The following is a 17,615-nucleotide window of genomic DNA, read 5'->3' on the forward strand; positions in this document are numbered from 1 at the left end:
TAACTACATACAAAAAGAACGACGACAAAAAAATTATAATAATAATAGAATGATTTTAAAAAAATAAAAGACAACCCTTGCGTGTCCTAAAATAAAAAGTGCAACCGGACCTTTTCTTTCTGTTTATTTCACTTTGCAAACTGAATACTGTTATTTGGGAAGGACTGTTGAAGAACAGCTGGGCTTCCTCCTCCCAGCCGCCACAGCCGGGTGAAGAGTTAAAGCTATTCTGTAAACATCGGAGTTGCCTCCTCTCTGCAGTTTCACACCCTTCTTCCTCGCGTTGTCTTCTTCGTCGGCCCCTTCTTCCCCACCCCTCCCGACCCCCTGGATTTCGGCCACCCTCCCGCCCCGCCGTCCTGCCCTCTCCGCCTCGCCAGCCAGAAAGCAGCAGCTTCTCCTCCCCCCCCTACCCCGTGCGCCCATCGGATCCGTTATTAAATAAAAGGTTGATTTTAAACAGTTTAAAGTCCTTAAAAAGCTGTGTGGGGGTGGAGGGGAGGGCTGGCCGCCCCAGCGAGCCGGACCCGGCTAGGAGAAGATGTGGATGGCTTGCGTGGCGGGAGTGTGGCAAGCGGGACACTCGGGCTCGGCTTTGCCGCAGATGCGCATGGCACACTCCATGCAGAAGAGGTTGTGGCCGCAGGGCACCAAGGCAGCGATCACCTCGCTCTCGAAACACACCATGCACTCGCGGGAGCTCTTGCGGTGCCCGTCGGAGCTGCTGGAGTCGGTGGGCGAGCCCGAGGCGGCGGAGATGCTGCCGGGCAGGGAGGAGGAGGAGGAGTAGCCGGTGCTGTTGGAGAAGGAGGACAGCGAGCCTTGAGTGGGCAGCCAGGACAAGGTGCTGACGGGGTCGCTCTGGATGCGGCGCGCTAAGGGGTGGTCCAGGGCCACGCCGCCGCTCTCGGGGAGGGTGGGCGAGTGGCGCGGCGTGGCCGTGCCGCTGTTGCGTCTCTGCGAGCCGTTGATGGAGGAGCAGCTGCTGAAGGCTTGCAAGGGGTTGCCCGAGCGCTCGAAGGGCGACCAGATGGTGGTGGGCGTCGTGAGGTCGAGGGCCAAGAAGTCGAAGCCGAAGTCGCACTCCTCGGAGCCCAGCGGGGCCGGGGGCTCGCTGAAGGTGAAGCCGCTGCTGGTGCTGTAGGGGCTGGTGGGGCTGGCGTCGGCCACCCGCGCGCTGTAGTAGGACTCGGTGGAGGCGCTGCCCAGGGAGCTGAGGCTGTCGTTGCGGAGGGCGGCCGAGGGGCGGCGGGTGGGGTGGGGGGCCTTGGCCCACAGGCTGGCCGTGCTGCCCTGCAGGTCGAGGCAGACGTCGGTGCCGTTGGAGTGGAAGTCGTTGTCGGCATTGACGTCGATGAAGGAGCCTGTCCGCATGGTGATGTGCGCCTCGATCTCCTCCCGAGCCCGGTCCACGTTCTCGGGCATGCCCGTCACCTCGAAGACGGGCTCCTTGTCCCGGCTGGGCGTCACGATGTAGGTGTGCGTCTGCTGCTGGATCCGCTTGATGGTGGCTCCCTTGGGTCCCACCACCAGCCCCACCACACGGTACGGGACCCTCACCTGGATGGTGGTCTGTCCCGGCAGGTTGGGAGGCCCCTGCATCGCTCCCGTCAGCCCGTTCACTTTGTTGCGTGTCGCCCGGATCATGGAGAAGTGCTCGGCGGCTGAGAGGATCTCCCTTTTCGCCATCTCCACGTCCTCCTTCCTCCCAGTCACGATGAAAACGGGCTCCTCGCCCCTGACCGGCGTCTTGATGTACGTGTTGGTCTTGGCGCGTAGGGCTTTGATTTTGCAGCCTGCAGGGCAAGGAGAAGGGGAGGAAAAAAAGAAAAACACATCAAAGCTGAGACCTCGCAGGGACGCTCTGCCCACCCAGGATGGGGAGATGCAGGAGCAGCAGGAACCAGCAGGTCCCTTTGGTTCTGCACCTGCAGCAGCACAGACACCCTTGGAGAGAGGGGTCCCTCCTGCCTCAAAGGCAGCCAGGGGCTCACGGCTTGGTGCTGGGGGGGGGCTGCGAGACACACCAGGCTCCTGGCACTGGCCTGACTCTCTGCCACCACCTCCTCTGAGCTGCAGTGGGGATCGAGGACCCGCGGGACGCAGCCCACAGCCCGGCTCCCGAGGGCTGGGACAAGGTGTGGGCAGAGAGGGGCCGGGGCAGGCAGCCACGGCGGCACTTTCTGGGCTGATGAGGGGCTGGGAAGCTGGGGTTACCCAAAAGGTGTTTAAGAAGGTGCAAGGAAAAAAAAAAAAAAAGAAGATACCAAAGATGGAAGGGAAGGAAAAGGCTTGTTTGGCTCCTGCAGCTAAACCAACACAGCCCCAGCCGCACCCCAATGACAGCAGCAAAGGCCCCAAAGGGACAAGTGGCAGAGGGACCCCCCGCTTCCCTCTGCCTGCCCTATGGGAGGAAAGCCCAGGGCAGGAGGGCTGCACCCTCGCAGGCTGGGAGGCAGGGGTGCTCCCGGGGCACCGGCTCTCCCCGTTCTGGAAAGACCTGCTTCCCCCGCACGAGGAACATGATTCAGCAGGCAGAGCCCAGGCTGGGAGGCAGGAGACCGGGGCTTTGCTGCCAGCTCTGCCTTCGCCTCGCACAACCCCGAGGGCAAATCCCTGCCCCTTTCCTCCCGTGGGCGAGCTGGGCTTCGCGGCTGCGGGTCCCCGCAGCACTTGTCCGGCGCAAAGCTCCCGCTCTCCTGCGGGACCGGCGGCTGCTGCTCTCGCCGAGGAGCCGCCTGCGGCCGCAAGCGCAGCACCGCTCCCTGCAACCCCGGCCCTGCTAATTGCATCCGCTCTGCCTGCGCTCCAGTGCACGCGCTTAATTAAATTCACATGAGCCAGGCGCACCGGGAGCTCAGCCCAACTGGCCACCCTCCACTCCCGGCACATGAGGGGCAAGTGACCACCCGTCTCCCACCTCCAACGCAAGCCCTGAGCTCTGCAGGGCGCCCAAAGCGAAGCCGGGAGCCCGCAGGGATGCAAGTTGCCCGCTCAGAGCCCCGAGACTGTCCCCGGCCACGGCAAACGCTGCTGCTGCAGCTCCGCATCGCCAAAGAGCCGCGCGCTGGCGGGGAGAGCTCGACTCTCGCAGACACGGCCAAGGCAGCCGCAAGCGCCTGGCTGGCTCCTCCGCAAACGGCTCGCTCGGGGCACTCCTCCTCCTCCTCCTCCTCTTCCCAGACGCTCCCTGAGGAAGGGCAGGGCTGCTCTTTCAGCTCCAAGGCTGGAGAAGGGAGAAGCCCTGGAAGGTTGAAGGGACTCAGCCGGGGCTGGCGCAGGAAGTTCAGGCAAATCAACCTGCTATTCACGGAGACCTGAGTGTGGTGCATTTACCGGGGCATTAAGCATCGCAGATAACAAGTAAAAAAAACCCCAAAACCTGTCAAAATAAGTGAGCAGCAGCTGTCCTGGGCGTCACAGTCAGGCTTTTTGGCAGCACTAACCCCCCTAATAGCTACCTTCAGGGAGCTGATGGGTGATGGCACCGGCCTCTCTGGACACTTTCGACTTCAAAAGCTGCTTGCACCAGCCAGCGCAGCCCCTGCCCAGCTCCAGGCTGCCTTGGGGTGCTGGCAGCTCTACACATGCCCTACCTGCTGCCTGCAAAGGTCCCAGGATGGCAACAGGAGGAGAGTTTGGGAAGGGAGCAGGCAGATCAGCAGCCAGATGGAGCTGGGAAGGCAGGAAACCTGCCGAGAACTCCCTCCTAAGGGGGGAAACCCCCTGGATTTCACACAAACCAGGCTGAAAGCATTCGAAGGCCACCTCCAAGCACTTGTTGGAATTAAGCAAGTGCTCCTCCTGCCTTGCATCACCCCAGGGATTCATCCCAGAGCAGCAGGACAAGCCCAAATTCAACCCTTTGTGCGACCAGCCAGGCTCAGCTGGGCAGAGGCAGGGCTGGGGACCCGTTCCCCCGAGCCAGGGAGGCTGCTGAGCGGCTGCGGGGACAAGCGGAGGAGGAATGTGGGTGGAGAAGGGTTTGTCCAGGCTTTTCCTAATTTAGGACAACAACTGGAAGGTGTATTTATGGCTGAGGGCATATGGTGGGGAAAGCAACGGCCCAGTCACTGGGGCAGCGCAGAACCAGCAACCATCAAAGGTGAAGTTTTATTAAGCATGTGCCAGCTTCTGCAAGGCTGTCCAGAGCAAGGTGCCTGCAACTCCCCTGTTTCCCTCCCTGATTTATTCTGGTACCTGCTATAAGCTCTCCCTCTGCTCAGCAAACTGGGCCGAGCACGGTGGCAGCGGGCAAGGCGGCTGGGAGCCACCACGGGCCTCTGCTGACGCCTCCCACGGACACCAGCCTCACCCCCAAGGTCCAAAATTTGCCCTTCGCAGCAGGAATTGGCAATTTCAGGATCCAAAGGCATCGGCAGCTGCCAGGAGCTGCAAACAGGAGCTGCTCAGGAGCCACGTCCCGCCGGGGGCACGGCCCAGCGAGGCTCTGCCTCATCCCGCTCCACCGCGCCGGCTGCACCAGTGGGACCGAACTGAGGCTACGGCAGCACAAAATGGAGGAAGAGATTATCCAGCTGCTGCTTGCCAGCCCTTCCTAGGGGCAAAGCCAGAAACCTGGGTTAAAATTTAAAGGGGTGCCTGGCTTGTCCAGCTCCACCCTCCTCAAACAAGCAGGGCAGGAAAAACACACACGACCCGTGGCTACCGAACACTGCCGGGGCCACCATGCCCACGCCGTGCCAGGGCCATCCACGGCACAGCAAAACGAATGCCCCACGGATCGGAGCTGGTTTTTCCAATCCTGGCATAAAAGAGGACGGCAGCAGGTCTGGGGCAGCGGGGGCGCTGGCAGAGCTGTGTGGGGAAACCTTGCAGAAAAGGAGGCATCGGCCGGGGGAGCCGCTTGCCGGAGGCCACGTGCCGGCACCACTTGGCGCCTCTGTCACCGTGACACACCGGTGAGTGCTCCCGGACGGGCACATCGGGGACGTGGTAGGAGCAGAGCTGGGACAACCCCACGGCCCCACCTGGGGACCAAGCTGTCCTGCCGCTGCCCCCGTTCCCAAACTCCACCTAAGCCACCCCTTGGCCACGGGGACTCCCAGGCAGCAAGTCCTAAACGCCCTGACCAGGGAGGATGGGCGCCCTCCCCGTGCTGGGATTCAGCAAAAGATTTCAACCCACAGGGCACAGCGAGCTGCAGGTCTGCGCCACCAGCGACTGGTGAGGAGACACAACCCCACAGCGGTACGACCCCTGTCCTCCATCACATCTCCGCTCTGCAGAGGTGGCTGAGCCGACGCTGCTCCTGCCTACGCTCGGGGAGATGCCGACACCCTACGCAGCCCCTCGAGAGCCAGACGTCCTCGAACCGCACGACAAGCGGTTTAACCAGCACCCTGCAACTGGGGGAACGATCCACACCAGTATGAGATCTTTCAGACGAGTCTCCACCAGCCCCCACCCAAGCACGCTGTGAAAACGCCATCCCGGGTGGCTGCATCCCGCTGAAGTCAGTGCAGCGAGGTCGTGCCGGGGCTGCGGAGAGGCCCAGGGGCCGCCCGGCATCGCCGGTGAGCCCCGCCGCAGGCATGGCCTCGCCCCGGCATCGCCAGATCACTGCTTTACCTCCACCAAGCAGCTGTGGTCGGCGTTCCCATGTTTTACCTTGCCAAGGGCCGGCGCGCAGCACTAATGACGAGAGAGGAGGAAAACAAGGCACCAAACTTCGCTACAAGTTTGTAAACAAGGTGGCTTTAAAAGCACTTTTCAGATCCAAAAGAAAATACCTCCAAAACCAGGGGAGGGGACCAGGGACAGGCAGACGCAGGGGTGCTGCAGCCCCAACAGGTCCCTTCTCAACACCAGAGCCCGGCAGTGGCTCAGTCACCACGTTACAGCTCTTTGGCAGAGCTCCGAGTCCCTGTGGGCCAAAACTCGTCACGGTAACCCAGGGCCACGCTTGGCTGCAAGCAAACACCCTCGTTGCAGGCGGGGGGTCTCAAGCACATGCAACCCCACCGAGTCACAGCCCCTCACACCACCACCCAGCTCTGCCTGCACAGACAGCCCCGACAGAAGGGTCAAGCTGGATGCTCCTCTCAAACCCTCCCGCCTCCAACCTCCACACCCTTCTCTTCCTCCCGCTGTTGCCAGCTCTGAGCCGCTCTCTGCCCACCCCACGCAGCTCCTGGCACTCTCTGCTCTGCAAAGCTGCCCCCCACCCCACAGCGCCCTGGCTGGACCCGTCTCACCTTGGGCTGAGAAATCCCTGGTTTCGGACAAGAAACAGAATCCCAGAGGATTCTCCCTGTGAAGATGTGGCAATGGAGGCAGGAAAGTTCAGGCTGCTCTCTTGGCACCACCAAAGAGGACTTTGCCCTCTGCCAGGAGTCCCAGTCAGATCAGGGCTGTGACTACCACAAGAGCCCTTGAAAACCAGTCCAGCGCAGGCTGGGAAGTGCCTCTCCATCCTCTGCGCTCCTGCTGTTACCCAGGCAAGAGAGAAAAGACCCGATGCAGCTCATCCACTCGCTGATCCGCAGCGTGGCCTGGCCAGCACCTGCTTGGACATAAGGTGGCCTCCTCCTCATAAAGAGGACCAAGCCAGCCGATCCCCTTGGCCAGACCACGTCTCCATTTGCCCAAGGAGCTTTGCGCTCGCAGCGCCCAGCTCCGAGCTACGGAAAACCCAAGAAAGAACAAACAGAGCTTTTCTGGAGCAGCCTTTGATGGCGTCAACCAGGAGGACTCTGTTCATCACAGTCTCTCGGCCCAGGAGCCGGCTGATGCCTTGCATCCAGCCCTCTGGAGCATGCTGCCCACTGCAGAAAGACGTTGCCCTTCCCCTTCCCCAGCTCTGCAGCATCTCCTGACCCCAGATCCGGCATTACAGCACTCCTGGTCCCCTTCGTTACAGGGAAATGGCACAGGACTGGGGCCAGACGTGGAGGAGAACACGTTGCACCTCCATCGCATCTCACCTCCCCTCTCGCCGAGCGCTTCTTCCCACCTCTCTGCAAACAGTAATTAATTCATCCTTGCAACCACGCTGCGGGAGGCGGGCACATCACACCTTTGTTTCTGCTCCAGACACTGGGAAAGGCAAGGCAGGGAGGCTGGGCTCCTCGCCTCGGGCCAGAGAGGAGGGAGCCGGTGCCAGAGCCAAGATGCGCAGGCAGGTACTTCAGCGATCAGATCAATCTGCGCGACTGACTTCAGGAGTTTCTGGCTCTGCCACGACCCGGAGAGGTGGGAGGAGGCAGCCAGGCCAGCCTCAAAGGACGCGGCACGATGGGCAGGGGACAGCAGAGAGCAGCAGCCTGGGGCTCACAAACACGAGAGGCTTCATCGCGGCCCCAGCAACCCACTGCAAGTTTACAGATGCTCAGGTTGGCCCAGAAACCGAGGCCTGTGGTCTCCCTGTGCATCCTCCAAGCACTCAAACGCCCACCGCACTCTGGCAGGGAGGAGAGCTGCCGTATTTCATCCTTCCCTGGATCCCCCCTTTGAGCATCCCAGCATCTTCTATAAACAGCAACTTTCCCAAATCCTTCGCAAAGCTGCGAACAGTCCCCACGTGTCACAGATGGGGAAGCGGAGACCGGGAGAGGAGCCGTGGTTGGCTCCATCCCACGAGAGGCACGCGGCGTAGGAGGGGAGAGGAGAGCCCAGGGCTCTCGGCTGCACCAGCCACCCATCACCCTCTTGGCCTCGTTGGGGCAGAAGCTGCTGGAAGCACACCTCCAAAGCTGGCACACCAGGGAACAACGCCGGCACGGTGCCGACACGGAAGGGCCAGGGCAACTCTAACGCCCAGCCCACCCCGTGCTCCCCATCTCCCTTTTCCCAGTGATTTGTTATCGCCACCGCTCTTTTTGCTGGTGAGCAAGATGAGCCCACACCGCTGCCATCGGTGCCCACAGCACTTTTGGGAGACAGTCCCTCCCACGGCAGGAGTCATGAACAGGCATGCACGCAAAGGCACGGCCACGTAATCCTGCCAGGCCACGCTGCCTCTTGGTAGCCGTGTGGGCAGGGAGGAGAAAAGCCGCAGATCCCGGCTGGCAGACACCGCTCCGCACCATCACCGATGCCAATCCGGACAAGGAGGGGTCGTGGCAACCGCCTCTCCGGCTCGGACAAGAAAACGGATTTGCTTTACACAACCAAGATTTACCTGCTGAGCTGCTGCTGCTCCCTTCTGGAAAGGGTTAAATTAGTGGATCTGGAGGAGAAAAATGGAAGAAAAAGGAGAAATGGCGTCTGAGAGCCTCTGTCCCACCTCAGCCCGCGCAGGACGGCTGTGCATTGGGCTGCTGGGCAAAGCGCTGCCCCGGCTGCTGGGACCCTCCAGCCACATCCTTACTCACCCCAATGGCAGCAAGGGGCTGCCGGGCACTAGGGACAGCAGGACCGGTGCCAAAGCACCCCAAGAGCTCCTCAGCACGTGGTGTACAGGGAGAGAAACCCAGCCCAGCCTCACCCCGACTCAAGACCCTTCCAGGGCACCCGATATCCAGGTCTTCATCCCCTTCCTACGTTCCGAGTGCGGGGGCACCACAAGCACCAGGTCACAGCCGGGCTGGGTAGCACAGGAAAGACAAGAGTGATGGGGACACGGTCTGAGGGAGTCTGACCCAGCCCTGCAGGGTCACCAGCAGCACATCTCACCAGCAGAACGATGCCAGGCCCGACGAAGCACCCCCAAAGCTTGTCTCCACTCTGCTGCGCAGCCAGAGCCCCGCAGCCAGGGGGCTACTGAAGACTGAGGGGAGACCTGAGGAGCAGAAGGACCCAGGAGCCAGCAGGGGTGCAGGAGGGTGAGGTGAGCGAGAAGGGTTCTGCTCATTTTCGAGCTCGGTGTGAGACACGGAGAGGCGACGACCTCGGTATCACCCCTGCTCGGGCTGCACCGGCCTCGCACATCCCCGATTTAAACCAGCTGCCAGTGGCACCGGAGAGCAGCCAGAGCTCGAAGACACTCTGCTGACAGCCCTGTCCCCTTGGATGCTGCCCAACCACACCCCCCGCCAGCGAGAACCGGGGGTACCGAACGCTGAGCCCCCCTTCATGCCAAAAACCCAGCACAATGGGGCCACAGCACGGCACCTGAACAGGCTGGGAGCTGCAGAAAAGCCGACACCAGGAGAGGGGCAGGAGACACATGGGGGGAAAACCCCTGTGGAGAGCTGGTCCTGCCCATGGGCTGGGGCAGCAGCTGGCCCCAGGTCCCCCCTGAGCCCACTGGCAGGACACGGTGCCCCTCCCCTCAAACTGGTATAATAATTTCTTTTGCAGCTCTTTTCCAGAAGCCCCATGAGCCCGTGGAGCTTAGCGAGCACCCAAACTCTGCACGAGGTTTGGGGCAGGTACCCGGGTGCACATTGAACTCCTCAAGGTGCTGGAGGCGCAGCACTGGGGCCTCACGGCGGCCAAAACACCCCAACCGCGGGTGCTGCGAGACAGGGTGCCAACCGCCAGCTCGCCGGCCTGAAAGCAGCCGTTCCTCCAACCTCCTTGACCTCGCAGAGCCAACATGTTTCCCAGTGGAGGCCAGAGCCCGTTCCAGGTTTGCTTTCGAGTTGCCGGACCCCAGGGGTCTGCAGAGCCCCCCGGTGAGGCCACCAAATCCAGGTCCCCCCTCCGGCCCACGGTGAAGCAGGATCCTCGGGAGCAGGGCGCGGCAGGGCGCTCCTCTCCTCCGGTGACGTAGCGGGCTTTGCCACGCCGCTCGGCTGCCCCGGTTGGGCTCGGTAACCCGGTGGGACCCCAAGACCGGGGCGGTGGGACCGGCGAGGGGTGTACGGAAAGTTGGGAGGCCAGGAAGCGGGGCCGGCTGGGAGGTAGCGCAGGCCAATGGGAAGCGCAGAGCATGATGTCACCGCGCTCATCACAGCATGGCTCTGGCTAACAAAGAGAACAATGAGGCTGCCCAGCTCCCCGCTTCCCCCCAGGAAAAAAATGCCCTTCGGCCCCCCACCCCGCAGCCCCCCGGCCAAGGGAGGGATGGGAGCCGCGGGAGTGAGGGCAAGGCTGGCGTGGCAGAGCCCTGCGTGGCAAAAACACCCCGGAGGTCAGGCTCCTCGCGAGCCGAAGTGCCCATTGCCGCCGGGATTCCTGCAGGCAGCAGCTCCCTTATTTTTTTTATTTTTTTTTTTTTTCAATTTTTTTTCTGAAATCCTCTTCCCTGGGGTCTTGTCTTTTTTTTGGTTTTAAAAAGGTGCAACTTTGGTTCAGGGCTATTATGGATTTCCTCGAGACAAAGCCCATGCCAGGCACACCCACCCAGGAGAGGGCTGGGGCTGAGGCGTGCCCGGGCGTCCTTTTGTGACAGCTGAGTGCGAGCGGGGCTTCGCGCCCCTCCCGGGCTTCATCACCTCATAACCGAGCAGATTCATTAGCTTTTATATACGAAATCCGAAATATCGAGCAGCATTTGCACGCCAAGTCAGCGATACCGAGCTGGAGGAGGAGGGGGGAGGGAAGGAAGAGACGCTCAACTACAATAAAATCAAAGCCTTCGCCTCCACTTCGAGTCCTGGCGGCTCCCACGGACTCGCGTGGAGCCCGGGAACTTCCCGGGCGCCCAAGGTGCTCATCCCACCCGTGCCGTTTCGCTGGCCTATATAATTTAATTAATATTTGCCGGCAGCGCGGTGGGGACGGGCACAAAGCGGAGCCGTTCGCTCCCCAGACCCAGGGCGAAGGCGCGGTCGCGGGAGGAGTTTTAGGGCCGCGGGATTCGTCGCCGTTAACTTTCCGCCTCCGCTCAGCCGGTCACGGAGACAAAAGCCCCTAAAAGTGACCCCAGTATAAGCGGGGCCGGGTCGAACGGGCACATCCCGCGGGAGGCGGCGGCGGGGCGGACAAAAGGGGGGGTCCCCGCGCGTCGTGTGTGTCCCCCACCACCACCCTACACCCCGCGGGGCGGGGGGTTACCTTGCCGGCCCACGATCTCGGCGACGTGCTCGGAGCTGGGCACGGGCACGCACTCGGTCATGTTCACGCTCTTCTTCCTGCTCCCCAGCGCGCCCAGCGGCTCGGCCAGCAGCGCGGCGGGCGGCGGCGGCGGCGGCGCCAGGTGCGGGGCGAAGTTCCCGAAGGCGGCCGGGGGGGAACCGGCACCGGAGGCCGGCGGGGAGCAGCCGCCGCCGCCGCGCTCCCGCGCCTGCAGGCCGCCCGGCCCCGCGCCTCCTCCCGCCGCCACCGCCGCCGCCGCCTCCGGCTCCTCCGGCCCCGCGCCGCCCGCCTCCGCCGCCCGCAGCCCGCGCTCGCCCGCCTCCTCCAGCCCCAGCAGCGAGAGCTGGTCCAGGGCGAACCTCAGGGCGGCGGCTTCGTCCTGCGCCGGCGGCGGCGGCCCCTCCCGCTCGGGCTCCGGCGGCGGCTCCTGCCCGGGGGGCGGCGGCGGGCTGAGCAGCGCCAGGCAGCGCGGCGGACCGCGGGCGGGCTGTCCGCCCTCGGGCTGGTAGATAGAGCCGGGCATGGCGGCGGAGCGGCGGCTGGCCGGGAGGGGAGCGGAGCGGGCCGGGGCGGTGGCGGTGCCCGCCGCACGCCGCCTCCCTGCGCGCCCCCCGCCGCCCCGCCCCCGCCCCGCCCCGACGTCAGCCCGCCCCGACAATGGGCCGCGCCCCGCCGCGCGCATGCGCATGCGCCCGCCGAGCGACTCACCCTCCCCCTTCCCGCTTCCCATCCCGGGGTAGGTGGCCCCGCCCCGCCCGGGAGCACGGCGCGAGCTCCGCGCCCCCGGGAAGCTCGCGCTGCCCGCGCGTCTCCGGCTCTCACCGGCCCCGCCCCGCCCGGGCTAACGGGGGAGAGGGGGGCGGGGTGGGGGGGGGAGCCCAGGCGGGAGCCGGCACCGGGCGGCGCGCCTGAGACCCGGGAAGGCCCGAGGCGGGCGGGGGCTCCGAGGGGGGGACGACGACACGACGACAACACGGGGCCCGGGGTGGGGGTGGGGCGAGGAACGGGACACACGGGACAGGACACGAACCGGGAGCTCTGAGGAGGGGAACACAGACCGGGCTCCAGGGGGGTCACGCCACGGACAGTGCTGGGGGGCGGGGGGGGGGGCATGGACAGGGCCCCGGCGGCGGTGGGCAGGGGGCTCTGGGTGGGGGGATAAGGACAGGGATGCTCCGGAGCGGGGGGCGACGACACACGGGGGGTTCCGGGGGGTAGTGGGCACGGTGCTCCGGGGGGCTCCAGGACAGGGGGAGCACAGATCGTGCACCGGGGAGGTGGGTAGGGGGCTGCAGGGGGGCACTGTCCGTGCTCCGAGGGGGGGACACGGCCACGGCGGCCATCGAGCAGCGCCCCAGCCCCCCTGCTCCTGCCCCCCACAGCTCCAGCCCCGCGTGTTTTCTCCCGCACCGCCACGCTCCGGCCCTCGTTTGCGAAGGCGCCTCCAGAACGACGCCCAACTCGAGGCAGGCTCGGGCGGCAGCAGGGCGGCAGTTCGCAGCCCGGCTCCCTCCAGCCCCAGCGGTCCCGTCTCTGCCACCTCCCACGAGAAGAAGTAACAGAGGAGAGGAGCCGGGTGCTGCTTCGCACAACCCTTTTATTGACCAGAGCGCCGTGTTTCCCAGCAAAGAGCGAAACTGGAGCGGCGGAGCAGCTGCTGAGGCCGCGGCAGCTCCTCACTGTGCCCTCCACCCGCCCCACGCATGGTTTATCGAGCACTTGAGGGTACGGAGCAACAGCACCGCCATGCTTCGGCTACCGAAGGATATCTCCTTCTTCCCGAGTTACAAAAGTTCAGAAAACAAAAGCTTTATCCTTTCTCCCACCTTTTCCCCTTGGTTCTTCAGTTCCTCAGGGTTAGTTGCTGTTTATCACGCTCAGCAGCGAAGCCGGCATCTGTTTCTGCTTCAGACAGAGCCGCGACAACTCCAAGAGGCCCCAAGACCAGGGGGATCTCAACCAGCTTCAAATCACTTGTTCCACCCGGGCCGTTGCTCTACAGGGCCCTTCCACCGAGCGAGCCCCGAGGAGCCCATCCTGGCAGCGGTGGCAGAGCAGAGCACACTGATTCACCGTAACAGTACCGAGACCAAAGCTCCCCCACCACCTCAGATGCCCAAATTCCACAAGTCCTATTCTCAAGCTTCACTTTCTCCATTTTCACAGAACTATCTTTCCCAACCTCTGTCTGGGGGACTAACGCGACCATTTGGCTTGGGGTTGTTTTTAATGGCATGAACCATCAGCGTCCGGTGTAGAAACCCCCACTTCAAATCGCTCCCCCTCTGCTCACGTCTCACAGATCCTGGGAAACGTTAACTCCTGCTGGTCAGTGGCCCAAACACACGAGCCCCGTGGTCTGTCCTTGTACTTCTGTGTTCTGCCCTTCGGCTGGTGACTCTTACGGTGAAGGACTTTCACCTCAAGGGGTCACCTTAAACCTCCATGGTATCTTCCCAGAGAGATAACAGCCACCAGGAACTGCCTCCTTGCTTCTTTCCATTTCTCTCACCCACCAACTAAACCTAACACCTTCCTGCTGCTGAAAAGTCTCACAAAAGTGGGTAACAACCTTCCTCTCCTCCCGTTTCCCCCTCAGAGGCCGGGCAGTGAGCGCCCACCGCTCGCTCTTTCCGGATGGCCGCTGCAGAGGAAGACGGCAGCAACTTCTGTTTTCCGCCAAAGCGTTCAAGGCTCAATTTCACGGAGGTCTGTCCGTATCCATCCAGACTCCTCAGTGCTCACCCAGATACATCGGCTCTGAGAATCCTCCCACTTCAGACCCGGCTTCCCCGTGCCATGAGCGCTGGCAGGCTCCAGGCATGTTACAGAGCTCACACCTCCTGCGGACTGAAGCTTCTCTGTGGCAAACCCACCGGATTGGGGCCACACAAGCTGGCTGTGAGACGTCTCCCCCTCTCACTTCCCAAAATATTTAACCTAGGAAGTTGAAATACCCCTTAAACTACTAAAAAGAGTGGGGTTTCCATTACTGGAGACAGAACAGCACAACCCCTCCCTTCTGAGCTTCTCCCATTTCCAGAAAATGTAGAAAACTCATCAATGACCCACGCTACGTCTCTGCTGACTCCTCTGGGCAACCTGCACCAACACAAAGACCACACCTGCATCTGAACCTGCCTGAATGGCTCCTCACGTCCTTGCTCCAACGCTGACTAACACACTCCTTGCCACCGCAGGCCACCACGTCACCATCTCTCCAGCTCCATGACAAGTGTTACACGTGGGCTTCCAAACCCGGGACCTGCATCGCTGTCTGCAAACTCTCCGGTTTTGCCTACTCTGGGCTCTCTCGGTCCTTTCGGGAAATTACTACGTCAAGTCCAACGCCACCTAGAGAAAACTGCCAGCTGTTCCTTGAAGTGCTTTTGGCAAACCTGGTTGGTCGATGTTACGCCTGTGGTCTGTTCCACTTTCAGCAGAACGAGCTCGTGCTTTCTGCTTAGATTCTTAATTTCACTCAGGACAACAAGTTGCCTTTGGGTTTTTTAACCGGAGTAATTAGCAGCTCTTTAAGAGACACGTGTCTTCTATGAACAGAGAAAATGGATTATATAAATCAGTGAAGTTCCTCAGCCCAACTCCAGTTCTTTACCAAAACACAACCACACGGAAGATCCAACTTCCCTGAACACCAGAGAAGAGAGAAGACGCTCGCTTGCTGCTTCCCAGCCCATCCCTCCAGGGGCCTTCCCCATTTCCCATCAGGGCTCAGTCACAATCGCTCCTGCTGCCTGTAATCGCTCGGTCCCTGACCAGCCGTCGAACAAAGATGTCCCCCAAAATGACCGATACGATACAGAACTACTGTACTAAAGCAAAGCTGAGGTGTAACAGCCCGTGACACTGTTTTCTGTACGGGGAAACCGAGCGAGAGAACAACAGCAGAGCAACTCCTACCACCACAGATACACACGCCAACCCCCCCCCAAGTACAACTCTGCAACAGCCACTCTTACCCAGGCCGAGTGTGCAAAGGCCGAGGTTACAACACCCTCGCTAGAATATTTCTTCTGCTATAAAGACCAACCCCTGAGGGGGGGATGACTGAACACACAGGGGGGAACCCCCCCAGCAAACCAAAACGCCCCACCGCTGTCCATTTGCCCGCAGCACAGCACATTGGCCAAATGCTATAAACGGGACCCGAAGTTTAGGGGTTAAAAAAAGAAAACCCAACAACTTTTAAAGAATTATTGTAGTTGCTCCTCTCACTCTTGAGATCAAGCCCTGCACTGTTCTTCAAGCACGTGCAAACATCATGCAAAAAATACAGGCCTGGAGCACAGCGCAGGAGAGGTGGTGCAGCTTGGAGAAGAATTATAAAAAAGTCCTCACTTGTGTGTGGGAAGGCTTAACGGAACGTTTCAGCACATCAGGAGCTGAATCACTGCATGTAGGTGGAGCCAGACAGATTGACAAGATCTGTAACTTGAAAAATGACCCAAGTCTGAGATCAATCATCTCGCAAAGTAGCTGACTGAGGGAACAAACCTATGGAGATGGCTCAGGGTGATGAGGCTCAATGTCAACAGGACACGCAAAAACTGCACCAGAGGCACAGGCTGCAGCTGACCAATTTGGATGGAACTCAAAACACGGACAACTGGGATCCCCTTGGCACCAACAGGCCCAGCAGCCTCTCGGTTACCTCTCAGCATCATCATCACCGCAGCGTTAACAGATCTCCCTGCTACAGCAACACGTTAAAAAAGGCACTTTGGGTGAAGCCATTAGCAAACGTCTCTTTTTCATGTGTTACATTAATGAAGAGTCTAGCCTTCAGGTAATGACTTCTGAGAAGTTGTGGAGCAGCCACTTGACAGAAAAGGAAGAATTAATTGCAGATCAGGCAAATGCATGAAAAATAAAAGATGGTAGACCAAGCTTTCAAGTTTTACAGCCCTTTAGATCACTTAAAACCCCATCAGATGTGCTTGATAGGCTAATCCAGGACAGTGAACTGGACTCAAACTACAAACAAAGCCAAGTAATAACTTCTCAGTATTCCTCTCCTTCTGAAAGCTCAAATTCAGGGATCTGTTTATCAGAAGACCTGTAATTTGTATATGCAAATGAAACCAGATTCCTACAGCTAAGCGGTTCCTGAATCTTGCCACTAGAGACAAACCAGCTGAGACATCGTTCATTGCCCTACTCTTCCAACTCTGCCTGGTCTCCAACTATTTCCATTTGTGACTCTGCAAGGTAAGAAAAAATCCAATAAACGTTACGAGATTTATTTAAGGAGTTAAATATTAATTTACCATTCTCGGTAAATATTATTTATTACTAGCAGTCAGCGTTACATCAGGACTCATCAACACCACCTCAGACTGCTAACCAATAACCCTGCCAATTCCAAGTGCAATTTGATGGGTCATTCTGAAGTTCGAAATGTTTTTTTTTTTTTTTCTCTCCTCAGTCTCATAAACGCTCTATCGCTGTTTTCTCACACACTCCAGCTAGTCACGGGGTCAGCCTGAAGGGTAACGGTTTTCCCTCATTAGTTCAAGGGAACAGAGTTGATCCCTGCTAATCTGAGGACAAATCCAAGTTTTTAGCTCACTACATCCCATACGGGACGTTACTTTCTGTGCTGCAGAATTAGGACACCACCTTCCCATGGTATCAGTCCACTTACTTAAAGCAGGGAGCTAAAATATGCAACACTGGGAACCTCGATCAACCACAGAGGAAAGGTCTGCTATGAAGCAGTTCCAGTGCACACAGAAATTTCTGCTCAGAGTGACAACAGCTACAAATATGCATTTTATTTGCTAGGGAATAAGTGGTATCATCCAAGGATTTGCATGGGCATCTGGACTCTTGCAATTGTTCTTACGGATATAATTCCAAATAAATAGGGTTGTCTCACTGGAGAGTTAATCCTGAGAAACTTAACTTTTTCTTCATTGAAGAAACATACTCCCGCCCCCTCCCCCTTTGAACATGTCATCCCACCTTCACAGGGAGAGTCAGTCTAGATAGAATGGGCTCTCTTTAAAGCAAGACAAAAAGGATATGACTCAGAAATGCTGAAAGACTAGTTATCCTTTCAGATGTTCTGCTTTATCTACCTCCTGCAAAGTAGTAAAGAGTAGGAGTGGGGGAAAAAAACCAGCCCCAAGCAACTGGGTGCAGAGTCAGCAGGAAGAGCCGAGCGTGTAGGTAGGTTATCAGAGCCCAGGAACAGATCTAAACAGAAGGCAGTGAGAAATCTGGGAGCAGAGGACATGGCCACACTTCCTTGAAGTGCAAGACTTTGCACTGGAGGTCCCAGGGCCTCTTGCCATTTGCAACGGCTGCTCCGAACCCGTAAGTGCCGCTGGGGAGCCTGGAGGGAGCGGCCGGGTCGGGCACGCTGTTCTCTTCCATCAGGAAGAGCCACCAAGGGAGTAAGTTGCTAAAACACATTCCCACGTACAGAAGTGTTACTGCTGCCACAGAGGTAACATGCACTAGCAAACGGGAGGGAAGAAAGGCAAGAATATACTTCATCATGATCTTAAAAAAAAATAATTAGAAGGTGATAAGCAGGATCCAAGGCAAAGTTAGACACAGATGACTAAGTATTAGGTCAGGAAATTTAAGGATAGAAGGTCAGAATTAATATCCCACAACAGAAAGAAGCCTGGGAAGGAAGCTTCAGGTGACCAGCTTGTCTG

General features: G+C 59.7%; 1 protein-coding gene across 1 annotated transcript; it reads right to left on the bottom strand.

Moving 5' to 3' along the window:
- Positions 1-531: 531 nt before the first annotated feature.
- MEX3D (mex-3 RNA binding family member D) lies at positions 532-11,449 on the bottom strand. Its single transcript, XM_086477613.1, has 2 exons — positions 10,906-11,449; positions 532-1,796 (listed from the first exon to the last, which is right to left on the bottom strand). Exons 1-2 carry the CDS (start codon positions 11,447-11,449, stop codon positions 532-534), a joined length of 1,809 nt encoding a protein of 602 aa, XP_086333739.1.
- Positions 11,450-17,615: the final 6,166 nt, after the last annotated feature.

This window comes from Leptosomus discolor, chromosome 24 (genome assembly GCF_034619465.1).
Source record: "Leptosomus discolor isolate bLepDis1 chromosome 24, bLepDis1.hap2, whole genome shotgun sequence".
Taxonomy (NCBI): Eukaryota; Metazoa; Chordata; class Aves; order Leptosomiformes; family Leptosomidae; genus Leptosomus; species Leptosomus discolor.

Coding starts and splice junctions, on each gene's coding strand:
- MEX3D (XM_086477613.1), bottom strand. CDS start 11,449: ATGCCCGGCTCTATCTACCAGCCCGAGGGCGGACAGCCCGCCCGCGGT. Junction 1,797..10,905: donor CGAGATCGTGGGCCGGCAAG/GTAACCCCCCGC, acceptor CTTGCCCTGCAG/GCTGCAAAATCAAAGCCCTA.